Raw genomic sequence first — 22,758 nt, forward strand, 5'->3', positions numbered from 1 at the left:
TGCATGCAATAATATTCTTGGTTTGGCACCCAGTTCTTCATGTCGGTATAGAATTGAGGGTGAGAAAGGGAGAGGGCAGTACCTGTAAAGGATTGATTTTAATAGTTAAAAGGAAGAATTTTGCATGTTCTGATGATTAAAATGTTTTTGCTTTGAGGTGTTCTTTCTAGTTCTCCAAAAAGTTCTCCAGAGAAGGGATTACATCAGGCTAGCACACCATCTCATGTCCTGTTAGGACTCCAATGGCCTGCATGGAATAGACTCCGATCCAGTTGCCTAGTTGTTCGAGTTGATGATCTGGATATTCATCAGGTAAAGTTCTAAAATTCATATGGGAAAATAAGCATCACATAGACCAGGATGGCTAACCTGTGGCTTGTTGCTATTGATGTGGGGAAAATGCCCACTTAAATAAGGAATCAAAGTGTTTGGAGGTAGATGCAACAAAGCATCTTTTATTGGTGTGCACAACTATAGAGATCGCTGGGCTCTGCTCCACGCCAGGGAAATGACAACAACCTGTTTTTTATCTCCAGGGTCATCAGGTAGTTTCAGTTTGCCTGTTTTGTCTAATATGCGCTTAAGAATCATATGTAAGAATAGATAATTATTTGTCCCCCACACTAAACTACACAATCCAGTGGTCCCAGCCAATATTATTGGTGGGGCATGATGGGCTAGACCAGTACCATGGACCATTGCTATCTTCTATAAATACTGTTTTGTCCAATAAGATTTGTAAAAGCTTAAGTTGATTTCTTAATTTTCTTCCTTTCAGGACCAAATCAAGAATATCTGCTTACTTATTTCTGATTTTTAAAGAACAGATAACTAAAGCATATGTATGTTTAATTTTTTCAAGTTTGATTTTAACTGGTCTCAATACAAATATTCTTTTATGATTTTTCAGATTTAGAATCTATATTTCAGCTTTATAAAAAATTAGGTTTTTAGTGTTGATCTAATTCATTACAGCCAATAATTCTAGTTAGTGATTTATACTGTATTAACCAGATACTCTTAGTTTAAAGCTCAATAGCGATTTTGTTTTTCCTTTAAAAAATGGCATAACACATTTTATAACTCTGTAAGTAACTAAGATTATATTGAAAAACTTATCTCTATGACATTGTAGACCCCATGTTTACATACAGGTAGTCCTTGTTTAGTGACCACAGTTGGGACTGGCAACTTGTTCATTAAGTAAAGCAGTCAGTAAGTAAAACCATGACTGTGCTTACAATCTGACTTCCGCTTTCCTTTGCTTTACAAACCTGCAAAGGTTGTAAATGCGAGGATTGGTTGTAAAGTTACTTTTTCATCACTGTCATAACTCTGAATGGTTGCTAAATGAGGCAGTCACTAAAAAAGGACTACCTGTACTTGTATTTTGCTAATTATATTTTACTTTCTTATTCTATTGATACAACTCCTATCTTTCATGGTTTATAATCTTTTTTAAAATGATTAATTAAAAAAAGAACTACATTAGAGCAGAGCAGTCTGTCACTCAAAAAAGAAAAAGAAAAAAGGTTTTTTGGGGGAATAAGATTCACTTCAAACTGCTGTCTCATATTCTGTTCATTTTCCCATAAAACCAAACAGATAATTACTTATAAAACAAGAACAGATTATTGTTGAATAGTAATGAATAACAACACTTAACAACATTTCAATGTCTGGTGCTTTTCTTCTAAGATCTTTACTTTTGTGTCATAGATTATGTACACTTAAGTGTAAAACACCAAATAGAATCATAGTCATACATTCATGTATATGTACCTATGTATACCTATATTTCTGTTGCCTTCCAGGTTTCCACAGCTGGACAACACAGTAAGAAACCTTCAACATTACTTTCATGTAGGAGAAAATTATTGAATCTTCCGGAACATACACCAGCAATCCATATAGTATTCACAGAGTACTATTTTCCAGATCACACTACTTTTCCAGGTGACCATCTCAGGAATCATATTCCTCTAATCTTTCACAAAAATTGATAAAGGAGGGTGTCAAAATTATTATTTCCTTCAATTGAACTTTCCCACATTTCCCTTCCATTTCATTCATGTTTTTCTTAATACATGAAATCTGTAAAGATAGAATAGTAGCTGCACAGGCCTTTTATTGGCAATGCTAAGAGCTCTCTATCTGGAAGCATCCTGTTCTTTCTATTTCCTTATTACAGTTTAGGAGGCTTATGCTCTGTCTCCCTGGGGATTTGGAAATTTACCCAAAGAAGGCTTGTAGGGGGCATGAGGCATCCCACTAGAACCATTTAAGGCAGCCTTCCCCAACTGGTGCTCTCCATAGGTGTTGACTTCAACCCCCATCATCCCCAGCCAGCATGGTCAGTAGCTGATCTAAGGTGTTTCAACATTGATTTCAAGATTGATTGCTATTGGAGGCAAGACATCGATGGAACACTAACCTTTATTTTTCTTCTTTTCACCAGTCCCATGTCCAAACCTGTACCTGCAAATGAATGGTTTGGTTTTCACTTTGGACACAGGGAGCATGCTTTGGGTGAATTTATTCTGCCTTGATCTTTATCGCAGTCTACAACAATTTAAAGCTATATACAAGCTGGAGAACTCGGGGAAAAGGGATGAACACATTGATATTAGATTGGATGGCTTTATGTTAAAGGTTTGTTTTTTTGCTTTTTGTTCTACTGTGTCTTACATTAGGCAGACAAAAACCTCTTGAGGTAAGGAGGATGGGTGAGGGACAATTTCTTTTTTGTGGAACAATCTCTTTGCTCTTTCTTCCTGTGGAACTAGTGAAAGGTTTGACAGCTTTCTTCAGGGTCGTATTGCTGAAAATCATAAAAGCTGCTACTTTGAAAGTCATTGATTGGTCATTAATAAAATTATTATTTGTATAATATTTCATCAACAACTGGGTATGTCCTTTGTATCTCTGCACTCTCTGAAGTGTAGCGGGTATGCATGAGAAGAAGCAAACACATTTCAAGTAGGACAATTAATCTGTGAAAAGCCCAGATAACCTTGTTTGTTTTATTCACCAGCAGCTTTTAAATCACCTGCAATCCCCCTTTTTGGTGCTGTATGGGCTGATAATATTTTAACTGGATCATTTCATACAGTCATTTTAATTGATTTTTATTGTAACACATTTAGGGAAATTTTTATTATTGCAGTGCCATCGATGTACACCTTTTGAAAATCAGATGAAGTCAGTTAAAATAATTATAAACTCGGTTCTGTGAAGGAAAAAATCAGGAGTCTGGTAGCACCTTTTCTGATTAACAAACTGTGTTAAAAGGCATGTGCTTTTCATGTAGCTCACAAAGCTTATGCCTTTTAATAAAGTTCTTTAGCTGAAAAAGGTGCTACCAGACTCCTTCTGATATTTTGGTACCATAGACTAATATGGCTCTCCTCCTACAAGCTCTATGAAGTTAAATTCTCCTGAATCAGTGCTTGCAGTACAAGTCTTTAATGAAAAAGTAGATTAGTAGAGTCTTCTAACTAACTCTGGTAAAACTATTTAATACACATATTAGTGTATTTCTGTAATGTAGACTACAAATGTCCTGTGAGATCATATGTTAAAATTGGGAAACTTCATCATTTCCTTACTCAGCCATGACATAGTTGTGTGGCCTTACGTAGATCACAACCTGCCAGCTTCAGTTCCCTATTGCTAATATGAATAACTGGCTATCGAGATAATGCATTAGCATGTCCTATAAGCATCTTTTAAATAATCACTTGAGTCATGTTAGTTTTATTTCTAGCTGCAGTGCATTTTTACAGCTATATAGATCCTTTTTAATATTCCTTCTGTAATTAATACAGGTAAACATCCCAGTGGACAAGAAAGTAATTGATCACCAGGACCGTCCTCAATGTCTCTCCATTTGCACATCAGCAGTGACAGCTACTAATACAAGGCATGCACCTCATTGCAGCTGTTTAGCCCTGCAGAACCTGTTCCGTAGATTTGCTGCTTCTGAATTCTTCCACTCTAGCTATACCAAATTTCCTAAATTTCAGGACAACTTTAGTCTCTTGCATACTCTCTTTCTGCGTCATGCATACCAAGTTGATACCAGTGTCCAGCAACATACAGATTACTGCCATTTCCCTGGCAAATCTTCCATTTTTGAAGATCTTTGGTCTGTTAATTTTACCGAGATCTCCTTGGACTTTGAGGGGACCAAGAGTTCCAAAGGGGAGACCCTTAACTTTATCTATCCTTTTCCACTCTGTGTGTGGGCTTGCCTCCCAAAGAAATGGGAGGAAGCCCAGACAAGGATGCTGCAGGTCTCATCTATCTCACAAGTTAAACTTAGATCTTCCACTACTTGTAGTAACCATGCTAAGCACCAGGACTTTTCCAGTGAGGAGCAATTCTGCCAAAGATCAAAGACTGAGGAGAATTTGAGAAGCATCTATCTTACCCCAGAGGCAAAGGAAGTCTTGGAAGAAAACAGTTGTACTGTTAATGATGAAGGGAACGATAATGATATGGAAGTATCTGCTGATATCCATGTTCTTCTATATTCAAGTGCACACGTGAAGGTGCAACTCAACCATTATCAGTATTTGATGCTACTTAGAATGAAGGAAGTCTTGCAGACTTTTCAACGGCAATTTACCCTAGATATCCAGGAAATAATTGGGTCACCTTTAGATTCCATAACCACTTGCATAGGCATCATGTTGAACAGTACTGAGGTGGCTTTGCTAATGCATCCTGTTCCTGGTTCTTCACTAGAACCTAGATCTGTAGATTCAGATACTACTAGTCTAATTGAATCTGAACTCTCACCTTCAGACAGTAGGGAAGGACTAACTGCTGAAGGCAAAGAGCTGAAGTCAGATGTTAGCTCCGGGAAGGAAAATGGCAGTCCCACAAAAATGTTAAAAGATAGCGGATCTGATAATACAGATAGGAGTGTGACTGCATTGCAAAATGGAATGCTGAAAACACAGACTGATGGATCCTTGGCAGAAGAATTTCATAGCCAGACCACTGGACAGAAGGGCCCTATAGAAGAAGCACATGAAGCTGAAGAAGTCCTTGGTGCAGAGAAACACTATGAGCTTGTCAACCTTTCTAAGACATCTGAAGTTCTTCCTTCCAGACCATCTTCCATTGTAGATCCTTTAGGTGGTATACATGTCTCCCTCAATGGGCAAGAAGAATTGATTCCATTAAGAAACATGGAGTTGGAATTATCTAGTGCATTGCATATAACAAAGGATGCCACCAAGGAAGCCTTTCATGTGACTATGGACCTCACTAAAGAAGCCATGTCAATAACAAAAGATGCTTTCAGCTTGAGCAAGGAAAAAATGGCTTCCACTATGCAGAAAATGCTGTTCTACCCCCAAATCAAGTAAGTAATACTTTAAACTAACACTACAGTTAGAATGGTAGTGGCTGTATAACCAATTTCCATCTTCTGCTCTGTCTTCCTTTATGAGTTTGGGTGAGTGTAATCTGTAGTTCATTTTATTTTACCCTTTCCCTGCTGTTGAAATATTTAATGGGCGTTTGATTATAGTTCTGCTTTGATTACACTTCTACTATGAGGTTTGTCAGTAAGGCAACCTTGCCCCATCACTTGCTTCATATGCTGGCTTTAGGATGAACAAATGTGCTGTGATATTAATGAATTGTAGTTTTAGGATTTTAGAAGCAAACTGTATACATTGTAGATTGTTTTTTGAGACATCATTTGGTATTCTGTAAGCAATTGTACTGTGCTGGTCTTTTTTTTCCTGTAATTTATCACTGCCATCTTTCTTCCCTAGACCATGGACAGTTTGTCTTTTCAGACCTTTACACTGATTATTTTTTTCAAAGTTACAAATGGCATTATGGAAAGTACCAGTTAAGCCAATCTGTTTAGAGATCCTTATTTCTTTGCCATTTTTTCAACCTAGTAGAGGTAATCAGTGCTGGTCATGTAACAGTTGAGAGGACCCAAAACCTCCCTTTAATTTCATACACTGAAGTCACTGAAGCAGTGAACATTGGTGTCTCCTAATTCATCTTTATATTTATTCTTTTGTGTGTATGATAAAATACTGCTTATAGGAAATATATTTAAAATTCCAGTGAGACAAAATGTATCTGCCACTCCTGTCAGAGAAGTAGAAAGGAGGGAACTGCAATGTGTTTTTCTTGCAGAATACAAAATTGCATGTGTAATATTTACAGACATGGCCAAAAGTATTGGTACCCCTCCACTTTTTCCCAAAGAATTCTAATTTGCTGTAAAATAAGTTGAAACTGACACAAGTAAATGGCATCCACCTTTCTTTATTTCATAGAGTAGGCACTTTGCTTTTGATGTATGACTTAACACGTTCTTGTAAATAAAACAAATGAAAATGGCATGGACATAATTATTGGTACCCCTAATCTAATATTTCATAGCACATCTTTTTGAGGCAATAACTGCAATCAAGTGTTTTCTGAAGCTTTGAATAAGACTTCTCAACTGGCAATTTGTCCCATTCTTCTTGAGCAAACTGCTCCAGTTGTCTTAGGTTTGATGGGACCTCCTCCCAACTGTGATTTTCAGCTTTTTCCATAGATGTTCTATTGGATTCAGATCAGGACTCATAGCAGGCCACTTCAGAACAATCCAATGTTTGCTTTTCAACCATTTTTCAACCATACTTAGATGTATGTTTTGGATACTTATCCTGCTGGAGACAAAGCTTTCTAACATTGGGCACTATATTTCACTCCAGAATGCTTTGATAATGTTCTGATTTCATTGTGTCCCCAGATTCAAGGCAGTGCTGAAGGCAGCAAAGCAACCCCATAACATTATGGAGCCTCCTCCATGTTTCACAGTAGGGATGGTGTTCTTTTCTTTAAAAGCATCAGTTTTTCCTCTGTGAACATAGAGCTGCTATGACTTACTAAAAAGCTCTAATTTTGTTTCATCTGTCCAAAGGACATTTTCCCAGGACTGTGGCTTGTCAACATGCATTTCAGCAAACTCCAGTCTGGCTTTTTTGTATCTATCTTTCAGAAGTGGGATCTTCCTGGGTCTTCTACCATGGAGGCCACTTTCAATACAATAGTGATGGATGGTGCAACTTTATATTATTGTATCTTGATCTTGGAGGGCAGCCAGGATCTGTTTTCAAGTTTTCCTTGGTTCTTTCTCTACCATTCAAACTATCCTCCTGTTCAATCTGGGGTCAATTTTCCGCTTGCAGCCACATCCAGGGAGATTGGCTACAGCCCCATGAACCTTAAATTTCTTGATAAAATTAGTAACCATGGTCACAGGACCATAAAGCTCTTTAGAGATGGTTTTATAGCCTTTACCTTTACCATACCTGGCTATTACTTTCTTCCTTTCCTCCTCACTCAACTCTCTTCTTTATCTTGTCCATGTTCATCATTCTGCACACAATGACACAAAATGCCTGGATAAATACTTTTCTCCATTGAAGTAGGCTGTGTGACTGCTTGATATTAGAGACACCTGTGATACTAATTTAAGTAAATAGTCTGCTTGAGGGATCACTAAAATCTAATATGTCTTTTAACTTCTAAGGGCTACCAATAATTATGTCCACGCCATTTTCATTTATTACAAAAATATGTTAAGTCATACATCAAAAACAAAGTGGCTGCTGTAAGGGCTATAGAATAAAGAATGGTGGATGCCATTTACATGTGTCAGTTTTAACTTATTCCATGACAAATTGGGATTCTTTTGGAAAAATTGGGGGGGGGTAGCAATAGTGATGGCTGCATCTGTATGCTCCCATGACAACTATGTTGATTGATACCAACAAACTTTGATCTGTGATTGTCAGCAGAGATCTTTCACCAAAACCTGAAGAGGCGGCAGTGACTCAAGTAGGAAGTAGTGGTGAATGTATGCGCTTCTCCTCCATGAAGAAGACTACTTCACAACATTCCTTTGATACCAGTTCACTAGATGGCAGTGGTCTTGAAGATAGACTGTCAGTAGATAGTGATGGCAGTGATGGCTTTGTAATGCTTATGGATTCAGGTAATAAGAACTAACTTGTTTTTGGTCATACTGTAAATGAATCAAATGGAACTTACTGGAACTGTGAAGTAAAAGATTTTGTGTTTTGGAGGATGACTTGCAAAATGGCTATCTTGGGAGAATTGTGTATTCAGAAAACAACTGCTATGGCAGGTCTAGTCACAAAACAATCATTTGCCAGAATGGTTGGTCTCTATCATCCCAATGGAACCTCTGTTGGGCCCAAAGATATTCCTGCAAATAAATATGATAGCGCTTTGTCTTTCAACATGGTAGCTTCCTATTTTATTTTTTAATTCAAATAATTTTTAAAAGGCTAGCTGGAACAGAGAGTGTGGTGGGCATTGATCCAGGAGGTATAAGGAATCAGCAGGGAGCTAAATGTTGATGTCTAGCCTGCAGCCTTGACCTTCACAAATTGTTCCCCATTTAAATACTAGCAAGGGCAAACCCTGCTTAACTTTCTAAAGATGTCTACGTGCTGCCAACATTGGCTGATCAATAAAGAGGCCAATAAATCACAAGTATATTTAGGAGAATAATATTATTAATATTCACAAGTCCTGGATATGACAAAGTTTACAGAATAACCATTCATAACTTTTACTGAGGAGTTCTTCCATCATTTGATTGTTACATTCAAATTTAAATGTTACTTATTTTTATGGAAATTCTTAAAATTTGTAAAATTAAAGAGATTTAATTAAAATTAAAGAGAGACAGTTTGGTGTAGTGGTTAAGGTCGTGGCCTAGAAAACAGGAGACTGAGTTCTAGGCCTTCCTTAGGCATGAAAGCCAGCTGGGTGATTTTGAGCCAGTCATGCTCTGTCAGCCCACCTCACAGGGTTGTTGTTGGGGGAAAATAGGAGGCAGGAGTATTGGGTATGTTCACTGCCTTGAGTTGACCATAAATAAATAAATAAATAAATAAATAAATAAATAAATAAATAAGAACGTATGTATGAGCGGCTGGATAGTGTAGTGGTTAGAGCACCGCCTTTGACGCAGGAGACCGGGGTTCAAATCCCAGCTGGTACCTACCTTACCAGTAAGGGGTCCTTGGGCAAAGACCCCCTGATGCTTCATCTGCCTACCTCAAATATGAGAGTGACACGAACTAAGAGAGTCATGCCGTCTCGGTTATTGCCTGGATTAACAAGGTCCGCGTCAGATGTTGGGGAACCAGGACAATCAGAAGATAAGTGGGCTACTGGAACAAAACCATACATGGATGAGACAAGAGAACCTGGAATTGATGGAATGCTACTACAACAGCAGACCTAATGAGAGGGGATATATGAAACTTATGAGGGAACTGTGGATAGATGGAAGACCTACATCCATGCTAACTGAGAAACAACTAGTTACCCAGCGCTTCAACATAATGAAGAGGAAGCTGCTCTCACAACTTGAGATAGACCAACTCCACATTACAACTCAGACTCACGTAGACCTGGAAGAACAATTGGATGCGCAGCCAATACTTGAAGCTGGAACGTCACTGCCACCCACTCCATTACAGAGCACAGCAGCTGATATGAGGCATAACATCATGGATAAACTAGCCAAAGTCAACCCTGGAGACCAATTACCAAGGCTCAGTGGAGAAGTACCATCAGATAGTATGCTAGAAGATGCTAATAGAGCCCTCATGACAATCCCTACTACCACCATAACTCAAACCAATGAACTGGTATACGCTACAGCCACTGTAATCCTGGAAATGCTTAGCTACACAATCAAGAAGAACAGCAGTACATACCCTCCCTGGAAAATGAGGTTGGAGGCTAAGATCAAGGCAACTCGAAGAGAAGTCAGTGGGCTGGTGGAACTACAGAAGGGTGTGGAGATTAAGGACAAGATTCGGCTACTGAAAAAATACATGGGCCTGACTCTGTCTGAAACCCTAGAGACTGCTAAACAAAGGCTCACAGCACTGTATCTAGAGATATACTAGAGAAGCAGAGGCCAAGAAGATTAATGCCCTGTTCTCCAAAGAACCATCCAAAGTGTACTCCCAACTGCAGTGCAACAACACAGTAACAGCAGAGCCACCAACAAGCAGAAACTGAACAGTACTGGAAGAACACATAGGAGAAAAAGAAGACACATAACGCCAGTGCAAAGTGGTTGCAGGACTTGAACCACAGCAATCTCCCAGAACAGGAACCAGTCACCATCCCAGTAGCAGACATCCAACAGCAGGTCAAGAACATGAAGAGCCGGACAGCACCTGGCCTGGACGTGATCCACAAGGACAGTGCTTATCATGAAAGACCCTCACAAGAGAACAGCACCATCCAATTACCTGGCAGTAACCTGCCTCCCCACAACTTGGAAAGCCCTATCAGGCATCACAGCCGCCAAACTACAAGACCATATGGGCCAGTACATGAGCACAGCTCAGAAGGGCATTGGGAACAACACCAGAGGCTCAAAACACCAGTTACTCATAGATAGAGCAGTCACCTGAGACTCAAGGTCTAGGCAGACCAATCTAAGCACAGCCTGGATTGACTACAGGAAAGCCTATGACTCAGTGCCACACACATGGATCTGTGTATGCCTGGCACTATACAAAGTCAACAGGACACTAAGGACCTTCCTCGAGAACTCACTGGGACTGTGGAAGACAACACTGGAAATCAACTCAAGACAGCTCACAGAAGTGGCCATCAAATGCGGCATATACCAAGGTGATGCACTGTCCCTGCTGCTGTTCTGCATAGGCTTAAACCCCCTCAGCCAGATAATCACAAGAACTGGATATGGGTACAAGTTCAAGAGTGGAATCACCGTCAGCCACCTCCTCTACATGGCTGACATCAAGCTGTATGCTAAGAGTGAATGAGACATTGACTCACTGATCCACCTGACACGGATCTACAGTGAGGCCTCAGAGACAGTCCAACACATAGTGGCAGGGTGTAAGATGCAGGCAGGAATAGCATACACTGAACGGCACAACCAAGTAGCTGGCATTGTGTACAGGAACATCTGCACAGTGTATGGGCTAGAACCCCCCAAGTCCAGATGGGAGATTCCACAGAAGGTCTTGGAGAATAACAGGGCTAAGATCCTGTGACACTTCCAGATCCAGACGGACAGGCAGGTACTGGCCAATCAACCAGACATCGTGGTAGTAGACAAGGACCAGAAGACAGCAGTGGTGATAGATGTAGCAGTGCCAAGTGACAGCAACATCAGGAAGAAGGAGTATGAGAAGCTGGAGAAATACCAGGGCCTGAAGGAAGAACTACAGAGGATGTGGAAAGTAAAGGCCAAAGTGGTCCCAGTGGTGGTAGGAGTACTCAGGGCTGTGACTCGTAAGCTGGGAGAGTGGCTCCAACAGATCCCAGGAACAACTTCAGAGCTCTCTGTCCAGAAGAGTGCAGTGCTAGGAACAGCTAAGATAGTGCTCAGAACCCTCAAACTCCCAGGCCTCTGATAGAGGACCCGAGATTGAGGAAGACACATACTACCCATAGAGGTGAGAGGGGAATTTTGAAAAAGGTGGATAAAATAATAATAATAATAACAACAACCCCCCCCCCCAGTGAGGCACTAACTTGACGTGGTTGTGGGGCATCAAACAAGAACATCTGCCTATCCCAGGTCCTTGGGAAAGACTCAATAGGTGGATAAAAATGCCAAATCCAATCTAAACATCTGGCTGACTGTGCGACCAACAATAATAAAGCCTATAAGAAGGACCAAATGAAGAATAGAAAAGAGGCATGGCAAGGCAAAGTATTACACGGCCACACACACACACACACACTAGCAGGCAAGCAGATAACAAGATGACCTGGCAATGGCTAAGAGCAGGGAAGTTGAAGAAAGAGACAGAGGGGCTAATTCTGGCTGCACAAGAGAAAGCCTTAAGAACAAATGCATACAAAGCCAGATTTGAGAAGACAGCAACAGACAGCAAATGCCGCCTCTGCAAAGAAGCTGAAGAAACAGTGGACCATCTAGTTAGCTGCTGCAAGAAGATTGCACAGACTGATTACAAACAATGGCATGACGAAGTGCATTGGAATATCTGCAAGAAATACCATTTGCCTGCAAGCAAGAACTGGTGGGACCACACAAAGTAATAGAAAATGAAGACGCTAAAATGCTCTGGGACTTCAGAATTCAAACAGACAAGCATCTGCCACACAACACCCCAGACTTAACAAGATAAAAAAGTCTGGATAGTGGACATTGTAATACCTGAAGACAGCAGAATAGAAGAGAAAGAACTGGAGAAAATCACAAAATATAAAGGCCTGCAAATAGAAGGAGAACGACTGTGGCAAAAGAAAGCAAAGATAGTACCAATAGTAATAGAGGCCTTGAGTGCAATTCCAAAACATCTGGAGCACCACTTGAACACCATCGGCATTGACAAAATCACTATCTGTAAATTGCAAAAGGCACTTTACTTCAAACAGTTTATATCCTGGGACGATACCTTTAATACTAATATTAGTAAGCAACAACATTTGCCTATCCTAGGTCCTTGAGAAGGACTCAGTAGGTGGACAAAAATGCCAAATCCAGTCTAAACATCTAGCTGACTGTGCAACCAACCATAATAATAATAAAATAAATAGTATATATATACTTCAGTTTTAAAACCTTCCTTTTTTGGTGGCAAAAGAGGTGGGAATTCTAGATAATTCATATTAGAATTAGTACTGAAGAGATGCAGAAGTTTGTTTGTTTTTTCCCAAAATTCTGACAATCTTTTCTGTGCTAAAAAAAAATGTATAAAAAATGTTATTTTTACTTTTCTTTCAGAGCCTAGCCTCAATCTTCTTACTCTAGGACAACTTCCTCAGATCCTTAATGATAGAGACATTAGAGCAAGCTCAGTGGGAGATGAAGAAAGAGGATCAACGTGTATTAACAGCTCAGCTTCTCTGAGTGGACAGGATCCTAATACCCAATTGGTCAGATTCTTGTGATTTTCTTGTTATTTTAGCAACATTTTTTCTGTAGAATTTGAGAGCAGCATCCATTTATTCTGTGGTTTCTGTCTTAGGTTTCTGTCTTGGTGTTAAAAATGAATGAATTAAATTGTGTAATAGAATCAAAAGGAGATGATATGACACTTGCTCTTCAAATTATGGAAGTATCCCCTGAACATCTAGGAAATATAAATATGTGGCACTACCTGCAGAATGCTCCCACAGGTATGTTAGTGGCCAGCAAAATTTTTAGCCACAATTTGACAGCTCTAATGCAAATGCACAGACCTGTAAAAGTAAAAACGTTCTCTGCTAGCACAATTGTGTGTCTTTGTACATAAGTGATATTGAAATAATAATCACTATTTTCTTCCTCTTACTAACAATGGGGCAAAAAAGTTGGGGAAAGACAGCAGATAATTTTTGAAATCAGACATGCTAAGAGTTAGCATTAGGTTCCTTCCAGGTTATAGGTTGAGCTGAAGAAAATAAGAGGTAGAGGAATTGCATTTGCTTGATACTGAGAAGTGCTACCAGACTACTGATTTTTTGCTACCATAAATTAACCCAGCTCATCTGCAATTTGCAGGCAAAGTGCAGGCATGATGTGGGCGCTTGCAAGGCTTGCAGAGGTGCTGGGCAGAATACACACACTGCGGAAGGAGTGGAGTGTTTAGGAGCAATATGTTTGCAGTGAGGCTTGTAAAAACGTCAGGAAGGCGTGTCTGGAGAGATGGCAGCAAACAGGCAGGGAGGCAACAGAAGAGTTGGGGAAGCAGGAGAAGAGAGTGTGCATGTGCAGGACAGCTTACTAGAGGCTGAGGAGAAGGTATAATCCAAGTCAGACAATCTGTAATCAAATACCACACAGTAGCTTGAAAAGTACCGAGGAATGAGCCAGAGACTTGGTCAGGAATGTGCCGAGGTCAAAACAAAGCAGGAGTCAAGAGCAGGAATTCATGAAGCACAAAGCCAGATGCCGAAGTTACTTCCAGAATGGAAGGCGGTCCCAGCACAGTTTAAATCCTTTCCCCGCCAGAGCATGTATAGCTGAGGCTTTCCCAGTGGTTGCCAATAATAAGGCACCAGGCTTGCTTGCAGAGTCAGCATCTTGCCTCTTGCTCACGAGATGCTTACTCTGATGGGGTGCAGGATTCTCAAGCTGTGGGGGGTTGCCCTGCTTCTTGGCACCTGTGTTGGCTAAAGAAGGATCACTGCTGGCTAAGGAGGGGCCTGAGAGAGTGTCAGTGTTGGATTCAGTGGCTGATTATTCTGCCCTTCTCTGGCAAGGAGCTGTCTTAGTGGGCCAAAGAGAAGAAAGCAAGGGCCAGGTTAAGAGGATCTGCAGGCTGGATTCAGTTTGGGCATGTTAGTGATTTCTCATCCCTATCCTAATTACTGTAACTAACTCCAGATTGCACCGCTGGTGCCAGTATAGTAAATGTCCTTTTCTCTTTTTACATGCATGTGCCTTATTTCACACATTTGTTTTTAGATTCCAGTTGTCTCATCCCCTATTTAGAATACCTAATTTTTTTTTAAAATCATCTATTGATTTCAGAAGAATATTATGTTTAGGTTTGCAATGTGAGATCTGATGTAGTGAGTAGAAAATTACATTGCTGCTGTCTCTTGAGTCTTTAGATTCTTGAAGTGCATTGTTTTAAGAACACTAGTTTCTAGCAAAGGGAACATATCCTTCTAAAAGAAAAATGTTGTGTTTACATATTCTGATCTTTGGAGGGATATAAGACAAAACAGAATGAAATACAGATAGTCCTTGCTTAACAACCCTAACTGGGACTGGCAACTCCATCACTAAGTGAAGCAGTCGTTAAGCAAAACATTACGTGACCACCCTGCTTAGTGACAGCAGTTCCAGCAGTTCCACTTGTAGTCATTAAGCGAATCACTTGCGGTCGTTAAGCAAATATCACATGAACATGACTTGTGACCTCCTGCCAGCTTCCCCATGCTTGTTGGAAGCTGGCTGGGAAGGTTGCCAATGGCGAATATGTGACCACAGGATACTGCAACTGTTGTGAATTTGCAATGGTTGCCAAGCTCCCAAATCACAATCACATGACTGTGGGGATGCTGAGATGGTCATAAGTGCAAGGACCAGTTATAAGACACTTTCTTCAGCACCATTGTAACTTCAAACAGTCACTAAATGAATATTGTTAAGCAAGTAAAAAGGTAATCCCACTTTACTGGGCCTACAAGTGACAGGGCTGTGCATGTACACATATTTTCAGAGAGCCAGGGAAAGCCTTTGAAGCAGTTGTATGAATCTTCCAAAGGACATGACTTTAATGCTTTGAAGAATGGAGCTTTTCTTGCATTCAGTTTGTAAAATTCCTTTTTTATATGCTTTGCACAGCCCTAGCAAAAGGATGGTTGGAAAAAGCTGTCCATAGAAAGAATTGAAAACTCAAAATTTAAAAGGCAGATATACTAGGAATAAAGCTAAATATCTATCTGATGAAGTATTTATTTGCTTGAAGAAAGCTGAAAGCAAGAGAAAAGGTTCCTAGGATCATGTTAAAATATTTTGGTTGTCTTTAAAAGCTATTTCTAAATCTCTATTAGGGAAACTGTTGATCCAAGGAAAATTAACAAAATTCAGTTGCATGGAGTCTTGAAAAATAATTGTGCCTTTTACTAGCTATTATAAATTACATTAGTTCAACACTAACAACAAAATATAATTATTACCGAAAATTACCCATTACAATGATTTTATTCATTCAGGAGATCCAAACACAGAGAGGCCTACAACCACTGAAACTATCCAAACCCAACCTGAGGTGTGTTTACGATATGAAATTGGACCAAGTGCTGTTGTGCACTCACCTCTGGCTGTCCAAAATGGATTTTTTCATATGCTGATCCATAGCTATGAGGCAGAACTGCTGACATCATCTCTTTCTAGCATTGGACTCTTCCTTGAGGATGAGATTGTTCCTGAAGTTATTCCCATGAAGATTGAAATTGTGGATACCAAGATTACACTGAAGGTAAGTATTTGCTCTTAGTATTAATAAAGGTTGGGAAACATAGGAAACCCCTATGGAATCCATTTCTATTTCTATGGTGTTCTGAGAAAGCTATTTTTTCCTATTTTAATTTAAAAGATTTTACAATAATTATATAACATATTTAAATTACACAAATGCTTTATTCTCAAATAATTAAAATTTAAGATGCTTATATAACTGATACTGAATTTCACTATTCATATTGAAAGCCATTTTGATAGTTCATAGTAAAAGAAATATGTAATAAAATAAAACATCCCTTGCTGAAGAAAAATGTGCATGGTTTTTGCAAAGCTAGTCTCATTAAGCTTTTAGAATATGGCAAGTAACCCACAGTGTGCAGGCCACATGTGACCTCTTAGTGCTTTTGTGGAGGTCCCAGATCTTTCCGTATTGCCCTATACCAAATAGTTATGCTCAGCCTCCATTGTCAGGACAAAGAGAGTAGGGCTTTCAAAAAAGTTCTGACAAAGTCTCTTATGAAATATATAACTGACAATTTGCTAAGATCTAGCCTGAATACTTACTGAGTGTGTTACATCAAGAAATGGCATTCATCATAGTTGTAGAATTCCTTCCATATCTAATTGTAATTGATGTGGAACCGTTTACTATCAACAAAAAGCATTTCTATTCATACAGAATTAACAGGTGTGGTTGTGTTATCTGTTTGCATTTAGTATTGCTGTTTTCTATCAGATGATTTTTAAGGAATGTTCTTTACATTCTTTAGAGGTTTGATTGATTGTTTTTAAAATTCCCCTCTCACCCCTGTGGGTGGTATGTGTCTTCCTCAATCTTGGGCCCCCTACCAGAGGCCTGGGAGTTTGAGGGTTCTGTGCCATATCTTAGCTGTTCTTGGCACTGCACGCTTCTGGACAGAGAGCTTTGATGTTCCTGAGATCTGTTGGAGCCACTCTGCCAGCTTAGGAGTCACAGCCCCGAGTGCTCTTAACTTTGCACTGGGGTTATGTGTCTTCTCTTTCTCCCATGTGTTCTTCCAGTACTGTTCAGTTTCTGCTTGTTGGTGGCTCTGCTGTTACTGTGTTGTTGCACTGCAGTTGGGAGTACACTTTGGATGGTTCTTTGGAGAACAGGGCATTTATCTTCTTGGCCTCTGCTTCTCTAGTGTATCTCCTCAGCCTGGCAGCCAGTGCAGTGAGCCTTTGTTTAGCAGTCTCTAGGGTTTCAGACGGAGTCAGGCCCATGTATTTTTTCAGTAGCCGAATCTTATCCTTAATCTCCACACCCTTCTGTAGTTCCACCAGCCCACTGACTTCTCTTTGAGTTGCCTTGATCTTAGCCTCCAACCTCATTTTCCAGGGAGGGTATGTACTGCTGTTCTTGATTGTGTAGCTAAGCATTTCCAGGATTACAGTGGCTGTAGCGTATACCAGTTCATTGGTTTGAGTTATGGTGGTAGTAGGGATTGTCATGAGGGCTCTATTAGCATCTTCTAGCATACTATCTGATGGTACTTCTCCACTGAGCCTTGGTAATTGGTCTCCAGGGTTGACTTTGGCTAGTTTATTCATGATGTTATGCTTCATATAAGCTGCTGTGCTCTGTAATGGAGTGGGTGGCAGTGACATTTCAACTTCAGGTATTGGCTGCATATCCATTTGTTCTTCTGGGTCTTCTTGAGTCCAGGATGTAATATGGAATTGGTCTATCTTAAGTTGTGAGAGCAGCTTCCTCTTCACTATGTTGAAGCATTTGGTAATTAGCTGTTTCTCAGTTAGTGTGAATGTAGGTCTTCTGTCCATCCATAGTTCCCTCATACATTTCTTATATCCCCTCTCATTAGGTCTGCTGTTGTAGTAGCATTCCATCAATTCCAGGTTCTCTTGTCTCATCCATGTATGGTTTTGTTCCAGTAGCCCACTTATCTTCTGATTGTCCTGGTTTCCCAACATCTGATGCAGACCTTGTTAATCCGGACGTCTGCGCTGGCATGACTCTCTTAGTTCATGCCACTCTCATATTTGAGGTAGGCAGGTGAAGCATCAGGGGGTCTTTGCCCAAGGACCCCTACTGGTAAGGTAGGTACCAGGTGGGATTCAAATCCCGGTCTCCCACATCAAAGAGCGGCACTCTAACCACTATGCTATCCAGATGCTTATATTCTCCACTTAAATTGTTTTAATAACAGAAGTATGTAATGAAGTATATATAAATAAATATCAGTAGGAATAAAGAGATAATTGTTACAGTGCAGGGAGGAAAGAAGTGGGATCCTCAAGGACATCTGTTAGAACCATTCGTTTTTAACACCTTAATAAAAAATCTGGAATTATGAGTGAACCATGAGTTGTCCAATCTGATGGATGGCACCAAAATATTCAAAATACTAAAGGTGAAAAAAAATGCAAAGTATTCTAGAGAGATATTTAAAGTAAAAGAACTGACAAGAAAATGGCAAATACAATGGCACATTTGCGTTAAAGATCTGATTTTGACATGCAATATTCTCATATAGCAATACTTGGAAAACAGTGTATCGTTCTGATCATTATATTTCAAAGAAAGAACTATAAAAGTCAGATATTGAGATTCAGATATTAAGGGATGGAACATTTTTCTTTCAAAGAAAGTTACAAATGCTAAGAACTATACAGGTAGTCCTCTATAATGACCACTTGTTTGGTGACCGTTATAAGGTACAGTGGTGCTGAACGAGTGGTACTTACGACTGGCCTCAAAGTTCTGGCCGTCCCAGCACCCCCGTGGTCACGTGATCACAATCTGAGTGCTTCGCAACCACCTCACACTTTACAATGGTTGCAACGTCCCGCAGTCACATGATCACATTTGTAACTTTCCCTGCCAGCTTCCCAAAGCAAAGTCAATGAGAAAGCTGGCAGGGAAGGTTGCAAGTTGCTCTGGTCAGTCTCTCCTACCCTGCAACAGCCACCCCGAGCCCCACAGCACTCACACTGTGTTATAGCAACCCCTCACACACCCTCCCACACTCTGCAGCAGCCACTTACCTGCCCGCTAGCCTGCTTGCAACCCACTTGGGACTTGCAACTTCCTGCCGGCTTTCCCACTGATTTTGCTTGTTGGAAGCTGGCAGGAAGTTGCAAGAAGGTCCTCACTTAACGATGGCAATGGGGAGTGCCGGGATTGTTGTTGCTAAGTGATGTGGTCATGTGACATCACACTTTATGACCACATCACTTAGCAACAGAAATCCTGGTCCCTATTACCATCGTTAACCAAGGACTACCTGTATTTGGTTTAGAAGAAAGGAATACCAGAGATATAAAGTTTCATTTTTTAATTTATATTAGCACTCTTCTACCAGAAGGCATCAGGGAGAAATGCCAATCTCTTACATTCTAAAAAGAATAGAGAATGAAAAGGAAAATACAAGTTCAGGCACAAACTCTTAAATTTAAATATTGTTTTTAAATAACCAGCTGGATACAATTTAGGAAGTGACACAGCCAAATGGAACTGGTCTTTCAGGTTGACTGATAAGATGATGCTTCTTCCCTTCTCATCTCCCTCTGTTTTGCTTAAGTTGGGATGAATAAATACATTCATATTCCTCCCATCAACAGATTGGAATTTTTTCACCTTCCTGACTTTATCCCTTACCCCAGAACAATTTAATAGGCAGGTGGTTACTATAGCAGATTGCTTTTCTTGAAATGTATGAATTAGTTTATAATAAAAAAAAGTAACATTAACTTATTATACATCTGCTTTGGAACTTATCAGTGAAAACAATCTGAAACCCATTTTCAGTCATGGTTTAGTACCTCATTTTCCCCTCTCTTTTATGTTATTTTGCCTTTTAAGCTCATTGTAGAGTTAATTGCCTCCAGCCTCAGGCACTTGCCTCTGCTAGAAAAGCTCTAATTTCATTTTGTAAATTTGGAGAATGAATGCCTGAAATTGATCTGAGCAAACAGATGGTCTATAACAGACTACAGATGTCTTTCCCTTGCTTCTATATAGAAAGTTCCATGGATTTAAATGCTCTGCAGCATATTCAAAAGGGTTGCTATATCAGTGCTAAATATTTTTGAAAAATGATCAGCCCCCTAATCTTCACTATTCTGATATAATCTGTGCTACATTTTGGGCCCAGGAGGTCCAAGTTGCTATGTGATTCAGGAATTAAGTTTTTATACTGTTTGAAATGGGAGAAGAAAAACCTGGTAGTAAAGGACAATGAAGGAGAAAGATAAAAGTATCTGAATATTTCCAGGTAGAAAAATAACATAAAATATTAGCATATTGGGGATTAACTAATTTATGATTGTATTAGTTTTCATGAATTACATGCTTATAGGAGGAACATTATATATGATACAGCTGTTGAGAGGGAAATGATAAAAGAAAAGGTACATCAGATTAGCTTGCTTGATATCCACGGATAAATTCAGTCTGCAAACTATTAAAGAACAAACAAGGGCCAAAAAAGAAACAAACAGCCCTGAGCAAATCCTCCATTATCATGTTAGAAAGGTTATGAGGTTTGTCTCCAAGCTGGGAATAAACATGCAGGTGGTTGCTTGAAGGAGAGAGAAGACTTTATTTTCCAGAGCCTGTTACAGAAAAGGATCTGCTGTTGGGATGGCAGGGTTTCCCCAGGAGTTCCTTTTATAGGGAAGATACTATTGTTCCTTCAAAGGTGGGAAGGAAGGCCCTCTTGGAATTCTTAGAAAAGGTAATTAGCCTGTGAAATTGACTAGATCTTTAGAAGGGAGATTCTAAGGTCAGGCACCCTACTGAGCTGGGGTTTCCTGTGTTTGCCTTATCTGGTATTGTCTCATTGGAATGTAGTTTGGTAGGGGAACTTTACAATTGCTAATTGATAAAGTACTTGTAACCTGTATTTGCATAACCAACCTTTCTCCCATTCCCCCCCACCAGCATCTGATGAAGTCAGCTGCAGCTCACCAAAGCTTATGCCCTATAATAAAATTTGTTAGTCAGAGAAGGTGCTACCAGACTCCTCCTGATTGTTTACAAGAGAAGAAAACCAATCTCAGCAAACACCAAGATCCCAACATTTCAACCTTGTGGTACACATATTCTTCACTATTGCTTTGTATATGTGCACCGTCAGCCTTAAATCCCAGCCTTGAATTCATTTCATATTTCTATTACCTGGTAACAGTTTCTCTAGTTTTATCAAATACAGCATAAGGAAACAACCATCAGTAATATTCTTATATTAAGTAATTAGAAAGAAAACATTTTATAAAGGATGTTTTTCTTTTCTTTTTTTTTTTTAGGATGACAGCCCTCGAGTGTATCCTACCTCTCCTGGTCCAGTGCCTATAATCTTAGCAATGGACCACATTGTTGTTCATTGTAAAGATGACGGAATGTTCTTTATAACAGGTTAGTACCAGTGACACTGACTTGAAGAGGCTGCAGTTCAAATATCTTTATCTCCTAGAAATATCTAACCCAGCTTTCCCAAATCTGACACCCTGCATATGTGTTGGGAATTCTGGGAGTTGCAGTCATTTAGATTGCAGTACATGTAAAGAGTGCCAGTTTGGTGAAAGCTATTATAACCTATCTCAGCTTCCCTTTGTTGTAATTGCTCCACTGAAGTATATTAGACAGGTGCTAATGTAGGGAGACTGTAATGCTCCCTACAATATTAGATATTGCTATTCAGCAATCATGTTACATTATATTCACTTGCTCAGTCTAAAAAACAGTTGAGAAGGTAGTCTAAAAGAATCAGTATTGTGTAATTGCAGATATATTATTTATACTTTACCTTCCAGCTGCACAGAGAGAAGAATCTTCTGTCCAGAAAACAATCCAAGAAGATCTTAAGAAACAACAAATTCCAGTAGAGAGAATATCTATAGTTTCAGCAGGAAGTGATGATGAACCAGAGGTATGCCATATATGTCAATGTACCAAATTACTTGTAATCACAAAAGGAAAAATGGTGGAGAAAAATAATCTCACTGTATGCTTGTCTATTTTTTCTGGGGGTATTTGCTTCTGTGCCATAAATACTGTTGTTCTTTGTCCTGTAAACCTTCGCTTCAGTTTCCTCCTTTTATTTTTGGAAAAGCAAGGGCAAATATGTCTCTTTACTAAGACCTTCTAAAAAGATTGCTATCAGAAACAGGATGTTGAAACAAGACATTTAATAATTGGTTTTCACCAAAGGCTATGGTATTGGAATAGATATTAATTCAGATATTGCTATAAAGTGTTTATGGTTGTATTAAGGAATAATGATAGAAAAAACAAAGATAAAGTGATAAGCTATTATACTGGTATAATGATCTTCAGCAACACAGCTTCTTCATATTAATGTTTAAATAATAAATAAATCCTAGTACCATAAATAGATCATGTTGTGGAAAATATATTTCTAATTTAATTAGCATATTTCTAACTTCATTAAAATAAATCTCAACTCTAATTATAGTGATCGACTATAATAGTAATCTAAAAAAATTCCTCTCAGAAGTTAAATATTATGGTACCTTGTTGCTTCTTTTTCCTCTTTCAGAGAACTCGAGTTTATTTTCAGAAAAAATAAATAATTCAGGCAGGAAAAATTGCATTAATTGCATGTCTTGCACTGTGAGTCTTAGGCACTCAGTGGTATAAAAATTATTATCTTTATTGTAAGACAATAAGCATGAATTTTGCTTTATCTGGTTCAGTCAAGTATGCTAATTCATGCTGGTTTATTGCTTTTGCTTTCCTCTCCCTAAATCTACTGCTCTCTAGGTGA

General features: G+C 39.3%; 1 protein-coding gene across 2 annotated transcripts in view; it reads left to right on the forward strand.

The window, feature by feature from the left end:
- The window catches only part of BLTP3A (bridge-like lipid transfer protein family member 3A), a 71,702-nt gene that overhangs the window by 42,342 nt on the left and 6,602 nt on the right, over positions 1-22,758 (forward strand). The window contains exons 11-20 of one of the 2 annotated variants that reach the window (XM_088153143.1): positions 158-312; positions 1,815-1,956; positions 2,459-2,652; positions 3,828-5,374; positions 7,827-8,026; positions 12,815-12,966; positions 13,059-13,209; positions 15,739-16,004; positions 21,278-21,386; positions 21,785-21,900. In XM_088153143.1, coding sequence (XP_088009269.1) covers positions 158-312; positions 1,815-1,956; positions 2,459-2,652; positions 3,828-5,374; positions 7,827-8,026; positions 12,815-12,966; positions 13,059-13,209; positions 15,739-16,004; positions 21,278-21,386; positions 21,785-21,900 — 3,032 coding nt within the window. The remainder of the gene's footprint in view (positions 1-157; positions 313-1,814; positions 1,957-2,458; positions 2,653-3,827; positions 5,375-7,826; positions 8,027-12,814; positions 12,967-13,058; positions 13,210-15,738; positions 16,005-21,277; positions 21,387-21,784; positions 21,901-22,758) is intronic. The other variant, XM_007426633.4, reaches the window with a different exon arrangement.

The sequence above is a fragment of the Python bivittatus genome, unplaced genomic scaffold, assembly GCF_059951505.1.
Source record: "Python bivittatus isolate LINGU-HERP-01145 unplaced genomic scaffold, Pbiv_v1 ctg000700_np1212, whole genome shotgun sequence".
Taxonomy (NCBI): Eukaryota; Metazoa; Chordata; class Lepidosauria; order Squamata; family Pythonidae; genus Python; species Python bivittatus.